The sequence below is a fragment of the Montipora foliosa genome, chromosome 13 (assembly GCF_036669935.1).
Source record: "Montipora foliosa isolate CH-2021 chromosome 13, ASM3666993v2, whole genome shotgun sequence".
Taxonomy (NCBI): domain Eukaryota; kingdom Metazoa; phylum Cnidaria; class Anthozoa; order Scleractinia; family Acroporidae; genus Montipora; species Montipora foliosa.
In genome coordinates, this window is record NC_090881.1 from 32,452,957 (window position 1) to 32,478,335 (window position 25,379).

The 25,379-nt window shown below is 38.5% G+C and overlaps 2 protein-coding genes across 3 annotated transcripts in view; one reads left to right on the forward strand and one right to left on the reverse strand.

The window, feature by feature from the left end:
• LOC137982091 (transmembrane protein 256 homolog) overlaps window positions 1-4,570 on the reverse strand; it is a 5,264-nt gene extending 694 nt beyond the window's left edge. The window contains exons 1-4 of the mRNA XM_068829138.1: window positions 4,459-4,570; window positions 3,095-3,135; window positions 2,917-2,997; window positions 1,219-1,262 (exon numbers count right to left, since the gene is read on the reverse strand). Coding sequence (XP_068685239.1) covers window positions 1,219-1,262; window positions 2,917-2,997; window positions 3,095-3,135; window positions 4,459-4,546 — 254 coding nt within the window. The 5' untranslated portion in view covers window positions 4,547-4,570. The remainder of the gene's footprint in view (window positions 1-1,218; window positions 1,263-2,916; window positions 2,998-3,094; window positions 3,136-4,458) is intronic.
• A 20-nt stretch (window positions 4,571-4,590) lies between these two features.
• On the forward strand, window positions 4,591-25,359 carry LOC137982082 (DNA polymerase delta subunit 3-like). 2 transcript variants are annotated; one of them, XM_068829128.1, is made up of 19 exons: window positions 4,591-4,716; window positions 4,812-4,867; window positions 7,307-7,409; window positions 8,567-8,606; window positions 10,588-10,655; window positions 10,783-10,847; window positions 13,503-13,663; window positions 14,095-14,126; window positions 14,275-14,403; window positions 14,769-14,844; window positions 15,391-15,523; window positions 15,629-15,653; window positions 15,774-15,822; window positions 17,248-17,279; window positions 18,122-18,156; window positions 18,921-18,961; window positions 19,097-19,180; window positions 21,173-21,394; window positions 24,468-25,359. In XM_068829128.1, exons 1-19 carry the CDS (start codon window positions 4,651-4,653, stop codon window positions 24,653-24,655), a joined length of 1,605 nt encoding a protein of 534 aa, XP_068685229.1. In that variant the 5' UTR covers window positions 4,591-4,650; the 3' UTR covers window positions 24,656-25,359. The 2 variants fall into 2 exon arrangements, with proteins under 2 accessions (XP_068685229.1, XP_068685230.1); XM_068829129.1 differs by having other exon boundaries at window positions 4,592-4,716; window positions 21,209-21,394.
• The last annotated feature ends 20 nt before the right edge of the window (window positions 25,360-25,379 follow it).

The window sequence follows — 25,379 nt, forward strand, 5'->3', positions numbered from 1 at the left end:
CAAGATGCTATGGGTAGCCTACAGTTTGTTCGAAGGTCTTAAAGCTAAATTCACAGTATTTCAGTGATTTTTAGAGTTGCGAGGTCTACATGACAGTGTAGTTCAATTCCGTGGTCTGAAGTACAAAGTCCATATTCCGTGATCCAACTATATGGTTAACCCATTCACACCTCAAACGTCCTTGGATGCCCGGACACCTCCCCCATTGATGAGTAAGGTAGTCTGGTGTTAGAGTAAAATCTATTAATTCTCACTCTCAGGGATCAATGGGTTAGGTGCAGTTCTAGAATAGTTGTTCACATTTAAAATGGTGGTTAACTGTGTTGACTCAAATCAAAACCAGTAAACAGATACTTTGCAACTTTCTATGATGGTATTTAAAAATCCTTTTTCTTAACAATACCAGGAGACGTTTTTTAAAGCAATTTGAAATAAAAACTAACAGTAAAAGTGCCTGACGTTTGACTGAACTTCATCATCAATGATCTCATTTATGAAATGTTTTTTATTAATTAACTGAGACCAAGTCTCAATGTACAATCAGACTCAATTTGTGCAAAAGTTTTAAAATCATTTTTAACAATAATATTCTTGAATGTTTTTAACACCCCTGTTTTACATTTCCATACTTTACATAATTTTACTTCTTTGTTTTATATTTACACTTATGCAAAAACGTTTATCTTCACTTTTAGCTTGATAATGACTGAAGTTCGGTTAAAACATGGCACGTTATTACCGTCAGTTTTTACTATAAAATACCAGGAGACTTTCAAAAAAATGTAATTAGCCCGGGAAGATGTGTTACTGACTCATATGATGACCAGATATTGCATTGTATGCAATGAAAACACAAAAACTTGTTTCCCGTCGTGCACATAATTCTTTAAAACATATTTCCTTGTTAATCTGTCACATATATGTAGTCGTTTGTGGTTTAGTGGCCACTGCGATTGCCTCTGAATGGGGGGATACCAAGTACCAAATTATCCTACTTGGGCTGCCTTCACCGAAAATTGTCTACAAGGCAAACAAATCTTACGCAGCCAAATCACAACACCACAAAAAAGTAGTCCAACGTCCAATAATGAAGCTGAATGCTATACTTGAACAAAGTAGCTACTGGTTTTAATATTATCCCAAGCAAGTGAATGTGTAATTGATCTGAAAGCCTTGAAATAAAAACTGACCATACTAAAATTTTTGAACATTTGTTACCTTCCTGAGAACAGAAGTATTCCTCCACAAAGCAAAGCACCAAACTAATGGAAAGAGAACAAAAATTTTATCTTTTACTGTCATGTTCCTAGTCTTGCAGAATCAAGAGACTACCCAATGGGTGTGGCCAATGTAATCTGACTTCATGAAACACTTGCAGTGAAAACTTCAAGATGAATGCATGATTTCCAAGTCAAGGAAAATGAAAATCACATTAAGGCCCCAGGAAAGGACTTAAGGTGATTCCTCAGTATTGTACTGTGCATCCTGTACTGCACTTATGTTGTGTCACTATTTATAAATAATTGGTCAAATTTGCAAAATTGTAAATATTAAAACATGTGAGAGAAGCTGCGAATGACCCATAATTCTTTGCGAATATGCATGCGCTTTCCATTAGGACATGATGAATTTTGTTGTTTGGATCTATGATAATCGAGATAGACAGGTACAATTGTGTTTTAATCTTAAACGAGCACGGTGACCTATATCTTTTATTGCATGATTTTGGTGTACAAATTATCCTCTTAAAATAAATGAAAATTTTGAAAATTTTATTGGAAGGAAAAAAAGATACAGCTAAAAACATACTCAAAGCCCCTTACCCAGGGATGTAAATTACATGTATGACCTTGAAAACAATGATTCGAGAAACATTTTGAGCTGAGGTCGTTTTAATTTGAGGGATTTTTCCATACACTACATGTATATAAGACAGTGTTCCACATGCTCTAGACTTTCTACCTATCAGGTGTTTTTTCAAGTTTTACTTTAAAACCCTCTCGTTTAGCTATGGCAAAATGTACCCTGAGCTGATGGAAAATAATGCGCATGATAGGTATCAGTACAGGCATCACTGGGGTAAGATTGGCCAATTATATCTCTTAAGCAAGCATGGTGGCCTCATGGTTAGTGTGCTCGACTTCGGAGCGAATGGTCCGGGTTTGGGACCTGGCCGGGGACATTGTGTTGTGTTCTTGGGCAAGACACTTTACTCCCTTGGTGACTCTCTCCACCCAGGTGTATAAATGGTACCAGCGAAATGTGGGGGTAACCATGCGATGGACTAGCATCCCATCCAGGGGGGAGTAGAAATACTCCTAGTCGCTTCATGCTACAGAAACCGGGGATAAGCTCCGGCCTGATGGGCCACTAGGCCTGTAAGCTGACTTTACCTTTTAGCTATCTTTTTTATTGTAGTTCTAAAAACAGGGATTAGTAGGGAACATTCCGGGAAAGTTTCAAGAAAATCGTTCATTGTTCCATATTGAATGACAAGCCAAAAAGATGTCTACAGAGAAAGCTAGTTTTCAGTAAACATGCAGTACAGTAATAAAAAACTCTAAAATAGAAATACAAAAAGCAATCCTTTGAACATTGAATTAACAGTCTTTGTTCGCAGAAAATGTGATATTTAGTGCTTTTAAAACCGAAAACCTGATTTGGCTTTACATCATGTAGTACAATCATTTTCAGAGTGCTACTGAATTCTAAATCAGCTTTCCTCACTGACAATGGAAATGCACCAGACACTTTTTAGGAATTAGAGCATTAATTCTTCCAAGGATTTTACTCTGCAACAAATTAGGTGGATATAATCAAGGAAAAGACCCAATAAGAAAGTTACTGGGAGGTCAATAAAACTAAATTTTTCTAAAGGATAAAAACTAATAAAAGAGAATGTGTTTTCGGTCTTACCAGGTTTTGTCTCTTTGCAAAAGGTATGGCCAGTAATGCGAGGTTGTGAATATGATGATACAAATTTCCATACTGAAAAACCTGGATTAAAAATGTGAATTGATGTCATAAATGATTGGACAGTTTAAAAACATACACGCTGCCTTAAAAACAGTCAAGCAAATTGAAATGTTCTTACCTCTTTGTATTTTGCGGCACTTTCCTTATTTAAAGATGGGGCTGGAATAATAAAAAAATGGTATACTAATCTGAGAAAGTTCCACTTCATCCCATCCTGGCTCTTCACTTACTACTGTCCCTACGTTATAGGAAAAGGTAGAAGCAAGGGAAGTGATCTGCCAGGGGAGGGGTGGGCTTGAAGAACTTGCTTTCTGCATGTGCCACAAATTTTCCTCGCCATCCTCCACTACAGAGATTTCACTTCTCCCAACTCTCTCTTCCCTCGATTTTAATTCCTAAGAACTCCCTTTCTCTTTTCCCACAAGCTACTGCCGTCGCCTTGAAAACTGGGCCCTGTTGTTCAAAAGCCGATTAATGCTAACCCCAGATTGAAAAGAAACCAGGGCATTTATTTCTCTTCTCCCAAAATGCTGTTCAACGCTGATATTCGGCAAAACTTTACAATAGAAGAAGTAAATCCTGTTAAACAAAAATAAGCAAACTAAACATTCACCAGAAAGTTGAAAGCATGAAACAAAAGTTTACGCTAATCCTGGATAAAGTTAATCAGTTTTCAAAAAACCCGGGCCCTGAAGATTAATATTGACCAGTGACAAAGAAATTTGAATAGGCCATTTTACAGTTGTGCGCTCAGTGACCTGGCCTAAGAATGGCTGCAAGGCTTCCGATAATCTTGTATTGATACAGACGTTTAATACTGCTTTTATCATGTAAATTGTGTCATTGTAATTCTAATTAGTCTACATTAGAGCAGTTTTCAATTGAGTGTCGTAAAACCAAAACCAAAGTAATTACTTTGGCCAATGAAAAAGGACGGAGACAATCCAGTAAACCAATCAAAACTCGAAGTAATTACACGTAGCCGACACAAAGCGCGGGAAAATGTGCACGCCCGAGCCACGAGTGGTTTTGGTTTCACTTCTGATTGGTCGAAAAAATGGCACGAGAACTTTGAACCAATCACTGAATGAAGCAATCATAAACCAAAGTAATTCACTAATTACTTTCGACACTCAATTGAAAACCACTCTAACATTAGAAAGGCACAAAGGTTTGTATCAAAAGCAGGGTCACCGGCAGCCTCGCTTCCATTCTTCGGCCAGGTAACTTAGCTACAACTGTAAAATGGTCTATTTCTGTCAGCTTTTACTTCGTGTAGAAGACACACATGACGTAAAACAATAGAGCAAAAATCGTGAAACAATACCTAGTCAGAATGCTAAATCCCTAAAGACCCCTAAAGCTTTTGTTACGTCATGTGCGTCTTCAACACGAAGTAAAAGCCATTCTATCCGATCCCATGCCAATATTCTGAGACGACAAACACTAACAAAATATCCAAATTTAAGTTTGAAGAAATACCATGAGCTCCATAGGCACCCAAAGCTACGGCGAGGACTCCAGAAACACCGGCGAATTTTTGAAAAGTTGAAAGAGATATCCACGCCATATTTGTCAGAGAATCGAAGGGAGAGAGTGGTCACGAGCTCTTAAGAGCTCTGGGAACGAACGCGTCTGGGAACGCGGCTGCCGAGAATTGGCGGGAATAACAAGATGGCGGACGAGAGCGAACTGTATTTGGAAAATCTCGATGAATTTGTGAACGACGAAGATAAAATTGTAGGTTAATTTTTGCACATTTTAACACGCTTACTTTGAAAAGCCTGTATATGGGCACCGTACCCAGGTCATTGCTTGTCTTTTTACTGTTTTAGGTAACGTATAAGTGGCTGAGTCGGACTTTGTCAGTTCCTGTTAACAAAGCAAAACAGTAAGCAGTAAGCTTATAAATTAATTAAACTTGAATTTTAATTAAGTCTTAAGCATCTCTCTAGTTTTGTACTGTTTTCCTCTTCTCGTTCAATGTTGTATCTCTTATTTGGCGTTTGAATAAAACTGAAAGGAACATTCCTTTCGTACGCGTAAATGTAGACACATAAACTGGTACTTAGCTCATATATCAAGAGTATTTTTTTTGCAGGAAACTAAATACCCAGGGACGTAGGTTGAGGGCCCTTTCCATTTTCAGACAACCCAATTGTCGTGGTTTGTGAAGAACTTCACAAAGGGCATTTAACAACCCTACAAATTTATAACAGCTTTACATAAGAACTTAGAGTGGTTTTCAATTGAGTGTCGAAAGTAATTAGCGAATTGCTTTGGTTTATGATTACTTCACTCAGTGATTGGTTCAAAGATAGAGTGGTTTTCAATTGAGTGTCGAAAGTAATTAGATAATTACGTTGGTTTTGCATTACTTCACTCAGTGATTGGTTCAAAGTTCTCGCGCCACTTTTTCAACCAATCAGAAGTGAAACCAAAACCAATCGTAGCTTGCGCGTGCACATTTTCCTGCGCTTTGTGTCGGCTACGTGTAATTACTTCGAGTTTTAATTGGTTAACTGTATTGTCTCCGTCCTTTTTGATTGGCCAAAGTAATTACTCTTGTTTTGGTTTTACGACACTCAATTGAAAACCGCTCTAAGGGAAACCAAAACCAACTGTGGCTCGCGCGTGCACATTTTGCCGCGCTTTGTGTCGGCTACATGTAATTACTTCAAGTTTTGATTGGTTTACCGGATTGTCTCCATCCTTTTTGAATGGCCAAAGTAATTGCTTTGGTTTTGGTTTTATGACACTCATTTGAAAACCGCACTGCTAGCATGCTTTACAAGCTATGATAGGTTACAATTTACACTTCTCTTAAGTCAGCCCCGTTTTAAACTTTGCATTTGACATGTGCTGAATCTAAGGCAAATGAGCGAAAACAATTGATTTTGCCATTTGCATTACATTCGGCACATGTGAAATACAACGTTTAAAACGGGCGTTAATAGTTAAATCATGATTAAATTAAGTACTACTGACAACGAAAAAAAAAATAGTTACAGTGAGTTATAGCATTATAGCTTTTAACAACTTGGAGCATTTACATCGTGCAGTGAAGTAGCTCACTGACTTGCATGTTTTATTAAATAAAAATAGGGAAGATATCTGTTTTCAAACATTGCTTTTGATATTCAATGAGGCCCTGGTTGGCACATTACAGGGCAAAAAAACTTCCGCTTGTCCGCCCGTCCAAGACGAGCACTCTCGTATCTCAGATGAGTGGATTTCCAAACACTTGTCCTACGGGACGAGAAGAGTTTGCTGAAAAAAAAAAAGTTCTTTTCTACTGAGGTCTGAGTTCCCAAGCATCTCTGGACTTTGTAAACTGGCCTGAGTTTCGCGAGTTTTGGTTTCTTTTCACGGCAACTTACCCTTTTTCGCCTCTGTTTTCCGAGAATATCTGGCTCTGTTGTTTGGGTAAAGACTGGGATCCACATTCCATATATGGAAATGACGACCTCGTTTGAGACAAGGCTTCATTAACACTTGAACAAGGCGATTACGGTTGTGGCAAGATAAGTGTAGTTGTGATAAGTTTTGTGATCATCAGATGATTTACTTGAAAACAGCGCCAGAATATTGCCAGGACTTACATGTTTCATCTTAGATCGCAATTTTAATGCCTCATAAATGTGCTGCATTTTGTCAAGTCCTGTATTGTACATAAAGAATGTGAGGGATCCCTGATGTGTGTGTATGAAATGGTGTTGTATTAAAAAGTGCAAAAACAATGGAAAGAGAAATAACTGTTAAAACAAAGACTTGAGATTTGGTGAATTTAACTTTTGGACAACCGAAATCTGAACGTTGCTCAGTAGACAAGTAGAATATAAAAAAAAAAGTTTTTTGCCCTGCATGAATAACAATAGGTGACGTCAACGATATCTTCCCTATGCTGATCTTAGATCTATGTTTGTAGATTGGTTTGTTTCAAGAACCCTTTTACCCCTTGGGTGACACTCTTGGGAGAGAAATGGTTAAAGAGGACGTTCATGTTTAATTTTTCGCCACTCAGGGGTTCCCCATTCTTTGATTGCTTTTTTTTGAAAGTTGCACTTGCATGATACGATGACCATGTTGGTGCCAAAACAATAGAAAAATGTAGCTCAAGTTTTGCAGAATAATAGCGTCAAATTCCCAAAAGACGTTTTCTCTATTGTTCTTTCCACCAACAAAGCCACCATGCCTTCGGGTGCAATTAAAAAATTGATGAGTTGAATCATCTGTTACAAGACAGTAAAATCTTTGAGTGCCACTCTTGGGCGGAAAAGTGTTTCATCTTTGTAGAAATAATCTATTCCCTTATCTCTTGTGCCTACAGAATGCTTTACACCTTTGTAGAGAAGCAAAAAGCATTAGATTCAGAGTGTAAGCTCAACATAACCTACCTTATAGGAGGAAAATGCATAGCCAATGAAGATACTGTAAGTCATGTTTTTCTGAAGGGACTTGTTTCATTGTAATTCTGTGGTAACTGTGGTAAAGAAAATAAGTGAAGCAGCTTTCATGTGTCAGTTCCTCAGCTTACCGTGCATTCTCATTGATACAAAATGTGACCTCACCAGAGAAAGCAATGACCTCCCCCATACAAATAGCAGTGGGAAAAGGAATACTGAACTAGCATCTTATCAGTTTACACTGCATCTCTTATGAGCTTAACTTGAAAAAGTAGGATTTTAAGAAAAATGGCGTGAGCTTATAGCAGAGCGAAATAAATTAATGACTGAATTAGCTTATATAGCTTAATGAGGGAGATTTAGAGACCCAGCTACATTAGTAATATTAATCCCATATTTATTTGCCTTGTTGCAATATTTGCATGTTCCACCTTAACCTATTGACTCCTAAACTGTCCCCCACTGACGAGTACAACCATCTGGCATTAGGCAGAGTAAAATCTATGAAGTCTCACTCCCAGGTGTCAATAATAATCACTTTGCAAGGTTGTTGCCTAACGGTCACCTGGGGCACCGTATTTGAGAGCGCAGGCAGCCAAATTTCTGGACTAGTAGCCCGGATGGGTGCCTTACTTTTTTCATCCTCACTTTCTTGTAAATATGATCCCAGCTGGAATTATTAATTCTGGGCTCTTGGAAAAATGACTCGGGCTACTATCTATGTTGGAAGCCCAAAGGGCTCCTGGACAATTCTCTTAGGCAGCAGCCTTGCTTTGTACAATAATCACTTTGTTTACCCTCGGATTTTTAGAGTATCTAGTAGCTAATATCTCGGAGCATTGAATATAAACAATTGTTAAGAATCCCAACTGGCAGGAGGCATTAACCAGTTGGCTATTTTACAAGTGCACCAGGAAATTGAACCAGGGACTACCTGAAACAAATTCAGTGAGTGGTCAGAACGCGGTCTTGAACCTGGGATCTCTGTATCTCAAGGCACAGGCCCTAACTACTCGGCCACACTGCTTCCCAATGGGTTAAGGAAGCAGAACTTTGGCAAGGACATAGTTCTTGAGAAGAGGGGAAAACTGGAGTACACAGAGAAAATTAACCTCTCATAGCAGAGTAGAGAACCAACTAACCCAACTCTCTTCAACTTCAAAATTTTAATTGTGATTTTTCAGGCATATAGATTTGCTATTATTCATGAAAAAGACCTTGAAGGTATGTAGCAGTGGGCGATAAAACACACTTACAAATGTATCATACATTATGAAATCATCACTTATCGAAAAGTGGGACGGGGACGTGGGGACTCAGGGACGTAGAGACATGGGGACTTGGGGACTCTGGGACATGGTGAACTATTTTTGCCATTTGTTCAACATTTCATCATATTTCACAAAATTGTAAAAGGTTTAGTCTCAGGACCACTTGTGTCCGAAAACCGATGTTGGGGGTAAGCAAGGGCATGCTCCCTGTAGAAACTATGCGCTCCAATAAAACCCTCATGCTGACAGCAGGAAAACATGGGCACCAGCCAGCCCAAAGGCTGGGGTGGGCCACACTTGCCTACCACAAACAGAAAGGTGCAACCCCTGACCTTGGGCCGCGCAAGCACTGCTTGCAGAATGATGCGAAGCCTGATGAGTGGCTTGGGGTGAGGGTGGGGACTTGAAATGTAGGGAGTATGAGCGGGAGAGGTAATCGAGCGAGATGGAGAGTGGGAGTTAGAAAGATTGCTGACAAAGTGGGGTAAATCCGACCACCCCCATTTACGGGGATAAAATTGGATTGATGATGATGTAACTGTGTTGTACCCCGGTTTTATAAATGTATGTTCCTCGTGTGTACAATGTGTGAAACAAAGATACAGTAAATATATATAGTATAGTTTATTACTCTTCATAAAAAGGTGACTTTCATTGTACTACTATCAAGTTACCGTACACAGTGGAGTAATTTAGGTACAATGTAAAACAAAGGAACAATTTTTTTTTGCTGTAAGTCCTTATTTATTTGACATACACACATGTAGGCAACATGAACGAAACGTTGGTATGACCATTTCTCAGATTATTTTACAATTTCCCAACTATATTGAGGCTTGAATTTCAATAATTGGACAACCCCAAGCAAACATTTGAAAGTACTACATGCAACTCCCATTTTCTGCATCCTAACCTTTTCATTTCACTTGTAGTTGTCTGTGTCAAGGGACATTTCTTGACTTAAATGATGTCATTATGATAACGCTTGTCTTTGACATTGGGGATTGTTTACCTATAAAATGTCCGTCAACTTTTTGCTTGAAACTATTAATGTTGTTCATTTTCATTGTGACTTCTATGGACACTTGATCACTTGACCGGTTTTTTTCTTTTAATTTTAATTTACTGTTTCCATTAAGATGGGGATATGATTTAAAGGCAGAATGATAAAGCCTCTATAGGAGCACCAGAGCAAGGGAAAAAACACATTGATATAAGATGACTTTTCCATCCTTGTTTTCAATAAAAGATTTAAATTGTTTTTAGCCGTTAAAAATATCATGTGACACATTTCACCTGAAAGAGGGAGTAGAAAGCTAAGTATAAACAGATTTTAAGTTAGCATCAATTGGTTAAACGCTTCCTCAAAAAACAAAAATATACCATTTTATGACCTTAGTCAAGCCTTGTTTACACATTGGAGTCAAGAGTTACTTAGCTTCTGGCCATGGTCCTGTGATGACGAACATTTTAAACAATATCAACAGTAACACAGCCATTGTTTACGCCACTGTACAATAATTGGTCAGCAAAACTTCACGGGTCAATTTAGAAACATTTTTGCCCAGCATGTGTGGAAGTCTGTGGCGCTGGTACATGGTGTTGATCTTTGGTGATTAGAACAATAATGATTATTATTATTGAAATGAGTATTACTATCAAACAATCATCAAGAGCCTTTTGGTGAACACAATGGCAGGTGTCTCTGTCTTCAGGGACACTCTTGGGGACCATGTATTTCTCCTGTCTATATGTGTCACCTATAATGTATCACTCAAGTAAACCTACTAGAAGATGAGTCACACTTACAGCTGTAAGTTAAGTATTGCATCATAAATTATTTAAAGTATTATTGTCTGCGGTCCGAAACCTCCACCTTTGTCAGGGATTCAGTAGTGTTAAGGCTGTCACTGAAAAATCTTTTCCTTTTTCAGAAACTAAAAAGACCTTCTCACTTGTGACATCAATACATATTTACAGTGTTCAGAGATGCAAGTTAAAGGTTGAGTCCCTAATTTTTTTTACTTTACCTTTCACTTTCTTTAATACATGTATATGTACATGAAAATTGATTCACATTTTGTGATGTCTGTTTGATAATCTTACACCTGAAATGCATAAAATTATAGGATTCCAATTCATTGTGCACAGTTGACTATGAGGTACAACAACAACACAAGAATGAGGACAACAGGTTAGCTATTCATTTAAAAAAAATTAATATGGTGTGCTCAGTTTTATTACTCAATGCAAGCTTGTTGCATAGTTTCATCAGTATGGTCTGGTGTCTTTTCATTAAGTGACAAACACAGTTTGAGCAGGATATCTGCATGGGTATCTGCAGGGCTTGAAATTAACAAAAAAATCCAGTCGCAATTTGCGACAAGATACGAAAATTTAGTCGCAATTTCGCAAATTTTAGTCGCAAAATCGCCGCGCTGCATTGTGTTGTCAGCATTTTTGGAAAAAAATATGAGCCCGCAATACATGTGTGTAAAGAAACTGCTGAAAATGGCGAATGATCGAAGGAATGGAGCTGTGCACGTAACATCGCAGCTAAATTACTCTACAATTACGCTATCTTCAGAGAAAATTCACAGCAAGAAACAAAATAATTTTGTCATTTATTTATTTTAGCAAAAGTAGCAGCAAAGTGGCAACTGCTAACCCTTTTGTTTCGAAAGAGCGAAGGTGACAACAAGTCGCAAATTTGCGACTCCTCCAGATATTTTAGTCGCAAAGGGAAAAATTTAGTCGCAAATGCGACTGTATTGGTCGCAATTTCGAGCCCTGGTATCTGCATTCATTTGTAAAAGGAATGACTGATACATGTGGATAGTTTTAAGTGCCCCTGACTTCATAGTGTTTTATTTTTTCAAGTGAAATTTAACCCATTCATCCCTGAAGTGTCCCCCATTGACATGTAAAATCTTCGGGGGCCGGTTGCTCAAAGCCTGGTTAGTGCTAACCGTTGGTTAAGAGGTATCGAAACCTATAGGTTTCCATGGTATTTAACCCTGGTTAGCGCTAACCATGTTTTGAGCATCGCGGGCCTGGCGTAAATAGTCAGAGCAAAATCTATAAGTCTCGCTCTCAGGATGGAAAGAATGAAACACCCAAAAGCAGATATTAATTTTTATCTATATTACTTTTGCCATTTTGCTTCTATCAGGCTGCACAAATTGCCTTAAGTTGACAAAATTGACATTTGTTTAGCCCACAGCAAGGGTTTGTCCCTGAGATTATTAGAACTACTACTGATACCACTCAAAAGTAAGTTACCGGTACCAGTCTCGGTTCGTTTCTCAGGAGACGAGAGTTTTGTCTCTAGAGACACAAGTCTCGTCTCTCATGATAAGACTCTCGTCTCCGGAGAATCACTGAAGTGGCAAGATTGGCATAAATGTTGATAAAAGTCGGACAGCCACACAAACATTTTCAAATTTAAATGACAAAACGACGCTCTTGTCGAGCATGAAACATGAATCAAAATTACAATACTATTAAGACCAAGAAGGAAATCATGCCAATTGAGTACCGGTAACGTTTCGTTTTCTTATTGTGGTGGCATTGTAAACAGATCTCTGTGAAATTATAGAGAATGAGCAGACGCTGAAATCGCTGTATGAAATAAAGCGAATTCAGATTTTGTTTTTGCTGTGATTCATTAATTTAAAATTAATACTAAAAAATGCATTCTAATCAAAAATGCAGGACAAAAATTAAACCACATGTTCTAAAATAATTAAAACTGCCTGGTTACATCCAGCCCTTTTCCCTTTGCAAAAATTTGTCAATTGCCACAACACATTTTGCACAACTGCATTATCGGACTTATCTTGTAATGGGCCATTTCCGAGTTGCTGTTTGTCTCGGTTTCGAAGTGAGTCTTGGTGCTCAATTATTGTAAGGGAAATGAGTTTGATTTGCATAAGAATACACAACTCATTTCCATTTGAATGGTTGTGCACCAGGACTCGCTTTGAAACTGAGGCATGCAGCGACTCGGAAATGGGCTGTTGAAATGCCAACAGATCGATTATTCTGTTAAGTAAGCAAAATAAGGTGATTAATTGTGCCCATGTCTTTCAAAGTATGAGACTTGAAATTGAAAACAACCGGATGAACTGTCCGGCTTCTGGCCTGAATTTTCACAAAAGTTATGTCATCAACATTTTTTCAAACCTCTTATTCTCAAAAGTTCATGTTATACAAGATAAGCTAGCGCTGCTGCTCAGCTGAAATTTGCATCAGTTTTGTCACTGTGTTCACTTCAATTGGAGCATGATAAACTTAAATTTGAAAGACAAATTTTTATGGCAGTTTGATGGATTTAAGCTTATGTACTGAAGAAAATCTATTGGTAAACAATTTTTACATGATGCGCAGCACACGTTTTTCAACATTTTCCATTGCACTTTAACAGTCAGGTGCTCCATTTTGGAGCACAAGCTTCTTTAGGAACATGTTAATCTTTGGAAAAGTTTACATTCACAGACACTTGCAGTTTTTCAAACCGTCTTGCGAGAAGAGACACTGGTCTCATTATACGAAAGTCTCGTCTCTCAAGGAGAGGGTGGTAACTTACGTTTGAGCACTACAGTAGGTTAACATTCGAAGTGGGTCAAGATTTGCTGGGTATTGTGACCTGAATACTGCATTTCTTTTGGCTGTTACTTTCATGATCAATCAATGAATATTATTTTACATTTCCTGATAATTAGTTTTCAAGTGCTCAGTTAGTTGCGTTTGCTTTTGTTACAATAATTTACTTGAGTTTCTTTGTTGGTTGTGAACGGAAAAAATTTGCAATTTTTATGTTATTTTATTTTATTTTATTTAACAATAGATGGAGTCATATTTGTTGTCCCTTTGCAAAGCACCCAGCAGATAATGGAATTCTCAGGGGTAACAATGCCCATCATGTCAACGGTGTTGGGCATGATGATAAAAAGGCATCCAGCTCTAAAATGGTCAACGGAGAGTCTGATGTGAGTCACACTTCAAAAGGTATCTATTATTCAGAAATACATGTAAATGTATTAGCCACAATCAGCTTTGTGGTTAAAGATTGTTGGGGACATCTCTACATGTAATCCTTTATTTCCTAAGACTTTTGATAATCACTGCATGGTAAATGTTTGAACAAGTGCCCTCCTTCGACAAGGCCCTTTGCTTTAACTGACTAATCCTCCTTCTCGTACGTTGAGGTAAACCCTTCCTCACGAAGAATAACCCTATAGTTTATTTCACCTACATGTTCAATAAAATTGTAATAGGTCGATCGGTTTCACTGGCTGTGTGTTTAATGGATTGATTGATTGATGAAGTGTTATGCTACAATCGCTGTTAATTAGACACACCAATAATAAATTATTACTTGTACCATTTTCCTAACCATCGTACCGTAATTGAATCAATAATTTTGGTTTATTTTCGAGGTGCTGCTCTGAGAACGGAACAAAAGTCCAAGGTGCTGTGAATCATCATTATTTTATACTTTGTTGTTGTTTTTTCAAAAAAAAAAATATATATATATATAAAATAATAATCATAATAATAATAAATTACTGTATACATGAGCATTTCCCAGACATCCTTTAAATTTTTTTCTGTTCCAGGCATCAGGAGCCAAAGCAGGGAAAGGACAAATGTCTGCACTGGAGATGTTTGCTGCCAAAGCATCAACTTCAAAACCTGAGAAAAGTGGCAATAAAAAAGAAAGCATTGCAAGGGAAGGCAATAGTGAGGTACTGGTAGACTTTGCCTTGCTCATTTGTGTTCAGTCAGTCTTTCGTTCAGATTTCTGCCAGTCTCACAGAATTGTACACATGTAAGTGGCCTGGCAGTTGCAGCATTAATTTTGATCTTGTAAACTACTCCTTGTCTGTTCTTTGGTTCATCTTTGTCTTTAACGTTAGTCAGTAGTTTTCATAAAGCAGCTGAGCCTGTGAGCAATACTGATATTTTAAGGCTAATAATGATAATAATAATAATAATTATTATTATTATTATTATTATTATTATTATTATTATTATTATTATTATTATTATTATTATTATTATTATTATTATCAATTTGACAATTTGATTTGGTTTTTCTCTCATTTCATAGCCAAAAGCTGCTGAAACAACATCAAGTGGAAATGAAGCTCGCAGCATGAAATCCTTCTTTGGCAGAAATATGGCTGGTACATGGGCGTTAATTTTTTTTGTACTATGGTTTTAATACATTGAGCATCCATCTTGGCACCTTACAAAGTGTCTTCTTGGCTAAGGATTATAAACTGTTGGCTCCGTCTCAAATAATTTTATCTTCCATGTTGGTAAGTTCCATCTGGGGGGTTATTAAAAGAACCCAGATATTATTGGCCAAGTCGGAAAATACCTTAACAAAAACAATGCTTATTCAAAACTTGGGGGGACAAACAAAGAATATTATGGTATGTTCCACTTTGGCCAATTTGTGAAGAGCGGGGAATGGAGTCCCCAGTGTTGTGGCTGTCCTTTGTGAGTGCATGGGTGGGTGGGTATAGCATGTCCACATGTTCACCTGAACAGCTGCCAAAACTTCAACCTGCTCAAACAAGTAAATAACAAACAAACAAACCAGTCATGGTAAATATGTTGTCACACACAACACACTACAGTGTGACATGATTTGTGTGGCACAGGAAATGTGATGCCACAATCTAATATCTCATGTGATGGTTTTTTTTTTTTTCCGTAATGCTTAGATTCAACAGTGATGAAGAATTCAGAGAAGCTAAGTAATATAGAAGCTGAAATAAAAGGCACTTTTAACAAAATTGACCCTGCTATTCCTGAGAAAAGGGACAAGTTTGCAGAAAGCAAGAATAGGAAGAAAAGGTAAGTTGAAACTCTGATCAACAGTACACTGTACTGCATCTCAATAATTTGATGTGCATTGCATATGACAACTGTGATGATTTTTTCCTTCCATTGTTTTTCTAGAGAACTTTCATCTGATGATGAGGAAGTAAGGATAAAATGCTCTAGTTGCTCTTGTTTGACTCATCTTGTCCTTCTTTTTTTGTTGTTGTTGTTTTTTTTTTTGTCTTGCTGCTCAAAAAAGTGATTCTTTGCATTTGTTTCCCAGGATCCCTTACCAGCAAAACTGTCAAAGACTGCAAAGTCAGATTCAAAGGGTAAACTTATCAAAATTATATTCTTCTTGAAAAAGTAATAATTCTTGACCAGGATCAGGACAACCTGCGAGGAGATGTTATTCATACTCTGCAGGTGTATAAACACTGTCTAGCCTTGTCCCCACACCTGGGGCTTAGAGACTTAAGTGTCTTCTGGAGGATTAGGGTGGTTCCAATGACTGCAGAGGCCTACATTCCTCCCAACACATCGGAAATTCCAAGATCTTTCAAAACACCTTCCAACCGACCAGACACCACACCCAAACAACCAACCAGTAATGATACAATCTTTGCCGACACTGGATGCATCTACCTGATTTCCTTTGCAAGAGGAGCAGGAGTTTTATTAGAAGCTGGGAAGTGGGTACTAGCACCTTTCTACGCTGTGCACAGTACCCGCCTTTGCTCAAAGGAGGTCTCAAGATCACAAGCCAGACCATGTATAGGGAATGCCACTTACTCTATCACAAGTTCCCTTCTACTTTAAAACTTCGTGAAACCCCTGGAAGAGAGTAGTTTTTGATTTTCTCATCCTGTTTAGGCACCATGTTCCTATCCCTAATAATAATAATAATAATAATAATAATAATATATACATACATTGTAGGGGCATTTAAGCACGGTCTCAGTGGTCTTACATAGGTATTTACAGAAAAAATAGAATTACGAAAATATTGTACACTAAATAAGCTAATATCTACAATGCGCCCTAAGAGAAAGAACCGAATTGTTAAATAAGAATGTCTTCACTTTATATTTAAAAGCTGACAGTGATTCAGTGTTTCTGATTGTGGCAGGCAGGCCGTTCAATAAATTGGGTGCTGTGACCACAAAGGCGCTCTCTCCATCTATAAGTTTTTGTTATACCTCGGGGAACAGCAAGAAAATTTGCATTACTTGATCTCAGATTGCAGGATGGCCTATAGGGAGTGAGAAGTTCAGAAAGATAACCTGGGGCCAAGCCCCTCAGAGCTTTAAATGTCATAAGTAGTATTTTGAAGATTATCCTACATGTATTATTAACAGTTAACCAATGTAAGTCCTGAAGGACGGGAGATATGTGATCAAATTTCTTTGTCCTTGTTGCTAAGCGAGCTGCTGAATTCTGAATTCTCAGATGCCTATCTAAAACTACACCTAGATTGCAGGCGGCTGTTATACTGACTGATAATGTCGGTGGCAAAGAGATGAATGAAAAGTGAAATTATTTTGGACAAGAAGCTTCACAGTTAATCAATGGTTACCTTCGACCGCAGTTACATGTATTCACATTAACAGACAAAACAAATGTGTCAAAGTGGCTTTACGATATTTATTTTATTTTCTTCTCTGGTGTGTAAAATTGAAAAGTCCTATCTTTGCACTGGAATTTGATATCCTCAATATACAATGTATATCAGTAATCTTTTTTTTTTCTTTACTCAGTGTGTAAAGTCTCAAAGAGTGACAAGATAAAGGTATTTTATCTCCCAAAAATTGTAATTGTTTGCAATTTGCTGTTTTCTATTATGTAAAGTGTAGAAGGCCAACCGAAAGTGAAACTTACAACCTTAAAAAAAACCTCCAAGCATTTAATTAAGAAAGTTTGGCAATAGGTACCATACATTAAGGAGGATCGCTGTTCAAAATGCTTTTAAGCATTAAAATTCCCTCTTATCTCAATTGTTTGTCATTTCCATTTGGTGAGATCACAAGTACTTTCCTACAGTTTCAGATTTAACAATGAAATGATATATGAAATGGGTCATATATGAACTGCAGATATGAAATCAAGTGAAGCTATGATCCTCGCAGTTATGAACGCAAGTTTTGCAATTGTGTAAAGAAGCCGGAAAATTTTAGGACTTCAACAGGGTTTGAACCTGTGACCTCGCGATACCGGTGTGAGGCTCTAACCAACTGAGCTAGGAAGCCACTGACGTTGGGAGCTGGTCATTATTTTCTGGGATCCAATGTTCCCGTGTTCCAACGTCAGTGGCTTCATAGCTCAGTTGGTTAGAGCGTGGCACCGGTATCGCAAGGTCACAGGTTGAAACCCCGTTGAAGTCCTGAATTTTTTCAGGCTTCTTTACGCAATTGCAAAAATTGTGTTCATAACTGCGAGGATTATAGCTTCACTTAGTTTCAGATTTTGCAGCATGCTGAGTTGCTAATGGCTTGATTCCATTTACGAGACAGGGTTAATTAATCAATGGAACTTATTTTTTGATCCTTTCCAGTGTTGTGCTTATTGTACTTTCACATTCTATTATTATTTGATTTGTTTTGTTACAATAATGCAACGTGTCGTTTGGTGCAGAAACAAGACGATAAAGAGGCTGAACAAAGCAAAAGGTAAAGTCGTTTGATCAGGATTATTTCTTGTTCATGATAGGGGCTTATGATCCCTTATCAGAGGAAGGAATGCAATGGAGTAATAATTGGCCACATATTTTCTTAATCTGTGTGTGTGTGTTTGTGTGTTACCCACCCACCCCCTTAAAAAAATAGAAGGTTAAGAGTCTTAGGCCACAGGATTTTTGAATGGAGAGACTAATATGGCTCAGTTGGAAATAATAATAATTTATTGTCAATAAATTAATTATTGTCCTTGGTCAAGAAAGAAATGCTGGGACTATACTTAAGAGGTCCATTACCCCTAAAGTCTTTTATCCTTCACAAATCTGATAATTTACTATGGCAAGAAGTCTCACTCAAGATCATTTAATTAATATGCTTGAATTTAAGCTATAACTTGTCCAAGGTGATGCAATTTTTTGCAAGTAATGTGTTTTTAGCAAGGGCTGCCAAATTTCCTGCAACATTTGGCAGTAGAGGAGCAGTGGAAATGAGATTCTCTGTTCTTTACTGAAACCCTGAGTTTCGTGTACCTTGTAGACTTGAAAGCTTTATTTAATAATTTTTGTCATCTCGCCTCAACATGTGGGAATTTGATCAGAGGAAAAGCCCCATGGTACATCAGTTTTGTCTAACCTGCTGTCTCTCCTACGGTTATTAATATGTTGTCGCTGTTAAATGAACAGGCAACATTGTTCTTTCTGTTTGCCTTCAGGAAGAAATAGACTGATGTGATTGTCAATGATCTTTTTTGTTTACAGCACAAAGGCAGGAAGGAAAAAAGCTGTCACCAGTGAGTCAGGTACATGAAATATTCAATGCATGTTTTGTACTTCTAAGTTCATAATTTAATCTTTAAATTGCAGCTGTGGTGCATTGTTTATGTAAGAAGTATCAAGCATGGGTGATAGCAAATATGTATTTTTTCCTGTTGTAGATGAAGAACCGGAAGAAAAGCCAAAGAAGAGGAGAAAACGAATGAAAGAACTGCCCAAGGAAGACAGCAGTGATAATGATACTGGTAATGTCATTTTACCACTGGCCCTATCATAGGTCCAACACTGTCTTGCTTAATACTGGCACTGTTGATTAACTTTAAATTTACTTTGGCTCTACTTGTCAACTCTGCGTCTCCATCAGATCAGAGTTACCTTGGCTAGGTATGGCAATATCTAAGAAATTAGGCAGGTGCAATAATTTTATTGTTAGTATAGAAGCATATTTTGTTTGTTCTAGTTGCCTAACACATCGTGACTAACACACATTCTGGATTTGGATGATACATTTTGGTTTTTGATTCTGGCTTTTACGGCGTTTGTTCTTAGTGCCTGGTCTTGCGCTGCAAAAATAAGCCTTTCTATCTCCTTCTTCACTTCACCAGTTCTAATCCAATTACAGGAAACACCAGATAGGTCCTCTGTCTCTCTCTTGAACTGCCCATGCAGCTGCTTTCCAGACCAGTCATCAGTTCTTTTCCTCTTCATCTTTTCCTTATACCTCTTTGGTGTTTCAATTTCATCAAGATTCTTCCTCTTCCATGCAGCTTTCAACAAACATTCCTGGCTCTGGCTGATGTAGACATTCATATTTCTTTCTTCAGTATTTATGGCGTCCTCAACACTAATTAGTCCATGTCCTCCTTCTATTCTTGGTAAGTACAGACGGCTTACGTTGGACCTGGGACGAGGAGCGCCATGGATGGTTAATCGTTTCCTGGTCTTACTATCCAATTCAGCAAGCTCACTCTTTGTCCAGTTTACAATTCCCCCATGCACTGTACTGAAGTAGAGATACTGCCTAGCTGTTAATATCCTTTATAACATTACCAGCATTTAAGCTTTGAGGACAAAGTTTTCATCACTCTCCTAATATACTCCTTCTTCACACTTCTCTTCACTTCATCATGCATAATGTCATCAGTTTCCAACACCCCGAGATATTTATAACCTTCAACATCATCTCCAATACTTTGGATAATTCTTCCATCAGGCAATCTTATGCCCTTTGATTTATCCAGCTTGCCTCTTTTCATTACCATCATTGCACACTTCTCGATTCCAAAATCCATACCAATGTCACTGCTGAACACCTGGATGGTATGTACAAGTGAGTTAATTTCCTTCTCATTTCTTCCATATAATTTCTGGTCGTCCGTAAACAGTAAATGGGTTATTTTGCCCTCTTCCTTACTAGCCTGCTGCTGATTCATTCAGTACACTGCTGAGAGGTAGCATTGCAAGCACAAATTACATAGCGGTTAAGGAATCCCCCTGGAATATTCCTCTCCTGGTGGACACTTCACCAAGGTCCTTACCACATGCTGTTAGTTGTGTTTTCCAGGACTCCATGCTTTCCCTCATTAGCCGTTTGATGTTATCTGCAGCCCCTACAAGATCAAGTGTTTCCAATATCCAGGAATGGGGGACAGAATCGTACTCCTTCTTATAATCGATCCAGGCAATTGCTAAGTTGGTTTTCCTCTGCTTGCAGTCACAGTAATTATTATTATTATTATTATTATTATTATTGTTATTATTATTATTATTATTATTATTATTATTATTATTATTATTATTATTATTATTATTATTATTAATATCATCATCATCTTGTTTTCGCACTTTGGATTTCCAAGGGAACTTCAGTACTCCAGGAAACTTGGTGACAACAAGTCTCCTCAAACTTCTAGGAACTTCCTAAGAATCCTTGCCGTGTTCAGAATCACACTTTTCTGAAGTTCGTCTATCTTGGTTTCTATACCAATATTCTGTAGCCTCCTCTTATTACTATTATCATTGTTGTTGTTGTCATCATATTATTGTTATTAATCTGGAAACGTGTAGCTCTGGAGCTAGAGTCACCTCCTTTACGTGCAAAAGTTCATTGAGGAGCCACCTTCTATTTTGTATCAATCCTTTAGACGGCGATAGACATTTTTTCGGACATTTTTCGAAGTACACCCAGCGTGCTCACTAAATTACACCTTTCATGAAGGCCACTAAAAATAATGCAGGTTTTGACGCACTACTGGACTTGGCTCTGTTCACAGAGGAGGGAGTTACCAACGCCGAGTCACAGAAAAAGCGTGGGTCCGATCAGCATGGCTCCACGAGAACTGACGATTTATTGCCACATCAGCAGGCTAGACAAGCATGCAGTGAAACAGTAGAGCAGCGGAGAAAGAGAAAACGAGAACTCAAGTCTAAAACGTACATGGACGATCAAGGCTTTATGGGTAAGAGTAGTAACATTACGGTACGTTTCTTAGTAGATAATACGGAGCTTAAGCAAGCACGTATTTGAGACGCGGACGGCAACCGGAAGTGAGCTGTTTTCCCTTTTAACTTGTCTTCACACAACCACATGAACATTGCCAAGTATCTTTTCTCCATTCGAGATGATTAGTATAAAATTGTGGCAGCCACCACTGCCCTGGAACACGAAATGTTCTCTTCCTGTTGCCGTCCGCGTCTCAAAATTGCGCAAGCTTAAGCTCCCTAATTAGGGACCTTAAGCAAGGACAACTACTACGGCTATTTCCCGTTATTGTAATAATTTGGCGATTACTCCAAATCGCCTGGATTGAAAGTGTGTCTACATTCCAGAAATAAAATTGGTGAGATTGGTGTGGATATTTAGAGACAAAATTTAAAATTTATCGGCAAGTGCTCACGTCCTCCACATGACCTCAAATGTGATCATTTCACGTCGTTGTCAAGACGAGAACAGCAAGGAAATGTATCAAAATGTTAAACGCACGTGCAGGCCGTGCAGAGCTATTAGGGAGCTTAAGCACGCGCGTTTTTGAGACACAGACGGCTACCGGAAGTGAGCTGTTTTCCCCTTTAACTTGTCTTCAGACAACCACATTTACATTGCTAAGTATCTTTTCTCCATTAGAGATGATTCGTTAAAAAATCTGGGAGACAACACTGTCCTTGCACGAGAAATGTCCTCTTCCTGTTGCCGTCCGCGTCTCAGAAACGCGCGTGCTTAAGCTCCCTATTGTTTTTCCTCCTTAAAGGGCCATTAATACGGGCAACACTTTGCGTGCAACTTGTCGCGCTACAATGTTGCGTTGCAAATTGAGATGGTTTGTTGCGCGTATCACCACCATAGGCAAAATTTTCCATGTTGGAAAAAGTAAAAGCGACGTCTACTTTTTGCAACATAAAAATTTGTTGCGCAAGAAGGTGGTAATACGCGCAACAAACAATCTCAACTTGCACGAAAAATGTAACCGTCAGCGTCCTTGCTTTAAGGTCCCTATTGGGGAGCTTTAGCAACGACAACGGCGACGGCAACGAGAACGTCACAAATTAGTATATTTAGTGGGCAAAAACAATGGCTTTGCACGTGCGTCTTTCACTTCTGTCCATTTATTTGCCTTCGTCAGCAAAACAACAATTAGCAACTATTCACCGAAGTCCTGGTGGCTAGTGGTGGATATTTACCGAGCCGCGAAGCTCCACATTTACTCCACATTTGCGGGCGCAAATTGGGCGTGAATTTCTTGGAGGTGAATAGCAATGGTTATCCGGAGTTTGAGTAGCCAATCAGCGCCCGCCTTCAACGCTATCCCCTGTTTTGGTATATACTAACGTGAAGTAGCCCAATTTCAGGTTTTATGGAGGAGGTAAGCACCTGGAGATAAATTTTCATTTTCTCCCCCAAATTAAGCGTGACTCATATCGGTTTCATTCTTGAGGGACTGCCACACCTTGTCATGCTAAAAAGCTGGAACAGTCGCGAAGTGATTACAACAATGCGAATTTATATTTTGAGATGACGTTCTCGTTGCCGTTCCCGTCGTCGTTGCTTAAACCCAGTCCAAACCCAGTCAGAATCTGGGTGGAATTTAGCCGTTTTTTTAATTTTAATTTTTTTCTATGTCGGGAAAAGTCTTTCCTGTCACTCCCCTGCTAAGTAGTGTCTTTATGGGTTGAGTCATCTGCGCGTATTTTGGTAGGTTTCAGAGGGTAGTAAAAATGCGTAGATTTCATCTAGTGGGCACAGTGGAATATTTAATTAATCTGCAATGGCGTCGAAAGTCATTGTAACGCGAATGACGTTTTTGTGGATCTTTACACAAAATAGACTCATATAGAGCTCAAGAATGGAAAGTCAATTGTATAAACAAGACAGGCGGTGAAAAATAAATATCTGGAATCTTAAAAGCGACTAGTAATGGACTTCGACAACAATTTCATGTCCGTATCAACTGAGTGTACTTTATTTCTAGTATTTTACTAACTGTGGTGTTAAGTACAACACTGAAACCAAATGGCAAATTGAATGAATGATTTGTTTATTCGCAAACATTGAGGGAATCGAACGCCTTGATTGCATCTGTACGTTTTTCCCCTTTTTTTTTTCCTGTATTTAAAGAGCTTCTGTAACTAACCGACTCTCAAGTGGTGCAGTGTGCATCAGGCGATTTTACTTTAGATAATGATTAGTTTAGTTTCAGAGCTTTTCTCATTTCAAGTACATTTTGCTTTTATAGATATACATCACTAACATGAATTTTTCGGATACAGGGCATGTGGGGGGGAGAGGGGGAGCATCGGGCTGTCACGCGGGAGGTCGTGAGTTCGACCCCGCACGGACCAACACTCAACATCCCTTGTAATTACGTCCGCAAATGGTTAGACTTTCAAATCTTCTCGAATAAGGACTGTAAACTGTAGGCCTCCTCTCACAACCCTTCACTGTTCACAACCCATTGGAACGTAAAAGAACCCACACACTATTCGTAAAGAGTAGGGCATGGAGCTCCCGGTGTAGTGGTCAGGCTTCATTTCATTCATTGATGTGCTGGGTGAGATCGCTAATGGACTGTATATGCTGATGTCCTATCCCATCCATAGATCACTTGCTTGTAAAGCGCATTTGGATGTGTAAATAGAAAATGCGCTATATAAATTCATTGCCAATACCATTAATGGTCAGCGGAAGTTAAGCTCGGAGCATGCGCTTGCAATTACAGCGCCCTAACAACGGGATCACGCTGCCTCCAAAATAAAAGCGATACAATGTGAGTAATTATAGGTAGTTTACACTCTCCATCCTGGCGCCGGGTTGCTCGTAGGCTGGTTAGCGCTAACCATTATTAAGACCTATACGTTTCCATGGTGGTTAGCGCTAACCATGCTTCGAGCAACCCAGGCCTGGCCGCCAAGTTGGATTTCTCTAACAATCGGTCTCTCTTCAACTGCCTTTGGTCGCCAAAGAAGTTGGTTGCAAATCACCTATAGACGGGCAGGTTCAGTGAAAACTAACGCATAAGTTTTTTTGCATTTAAATAGTGACAGAAAAAGTATGGGAAAGTGACTCAACAGATGCGAGTGAAGATGAGTTAAAAATAACAAGTGAACCGCACCTGAGAGAGAAACCCCTATCTCCAGCCAAGAAAACAAACAAGAAGATCCATGCGGACATCAAAAACAAAGGCGCCAAACAAGCTTCTTTGATAAGTTTTTTCAAGAAATCGTAATACATTAATTGAATAAAATAAACTTATGGTGTCAGACACTCTTACATCTCCAGATGTTCACTCTGAATTCATTTCTGTGAATGGTTTTCCTTTTATGTACAATGGGTGATTTGTTTTTGCATTACAAATTAGGCCTCGGTTTAACTTTGGGCCAAAGTTAAATCTCGCTATCACCGTATCAGTAACTTTAAGGGTGCGTTTTTTGAGTCCCTAATTTCTAGGATTGCACCACAGTGGCAAGGATGCTTATTGATCAGAGGCAATTTTCAGGGTGTGCGAAATGCTGACTTAGAGGGATGGTCCCGCGAGTGCCCTTAAAATAGTTAACCTAATAATAGGCTGAATCCTAGTGAGCGTTGACCTTGCTCTAAAAATAACTCGGCCATCCAGAGGCTCGTTTCCCAAACATCACGAAAACTTTCGGACCCAAAAAGCCACTCTTGAAATAGACCATATTCGTATTCTCAGTATTGTACTGGAACTGCAGCAGCTTGCAATGGAGGCTAATGTGGGGAATCTTTTCAAATGCAAATAATTTTTATTATTATTCAAAACATTGTGACAATGTGCAAATATGGTCACAGCGCGCTCAATATTTGTCGTGCGTATTTCGACAGATATCCTGCGATATACATAATTTTGTGTGTCGCGGAGAAAATGGTAGTTTTTCTAGTTTTTTTAATCAATAAACGTAGAAAATTGTGCTTTGTCATTAATGTGTTGA

What these genes read in the sequence shown, in the direction of transcription:
- LOC137982082 (XM_068829128.1), top strand. Translation starts at nt 4,651, where the DNA reads ATGGCGGACGAGAGCGAACTGTATTTGGAAAATCTCGATGAATTTGTG. An exon ending in TGAACGACGAAGATAAAATT is followed by an intron (nt 4,717 to 4,811) that starts GTAGGTTAATTT and finishes TTACTGTTTTAG; the next exon opens with GTAACGTATAAGTGGCTGAG. An exon ending in TTTCATCTGATGATGAGGAA is followed by an intron (nt 15,654 to 15,773) that starts GTAAGGATAAAA and finishes TTTGTTTCCCAG; the next exon opens with GATCCCTTACCAGCAAAACT.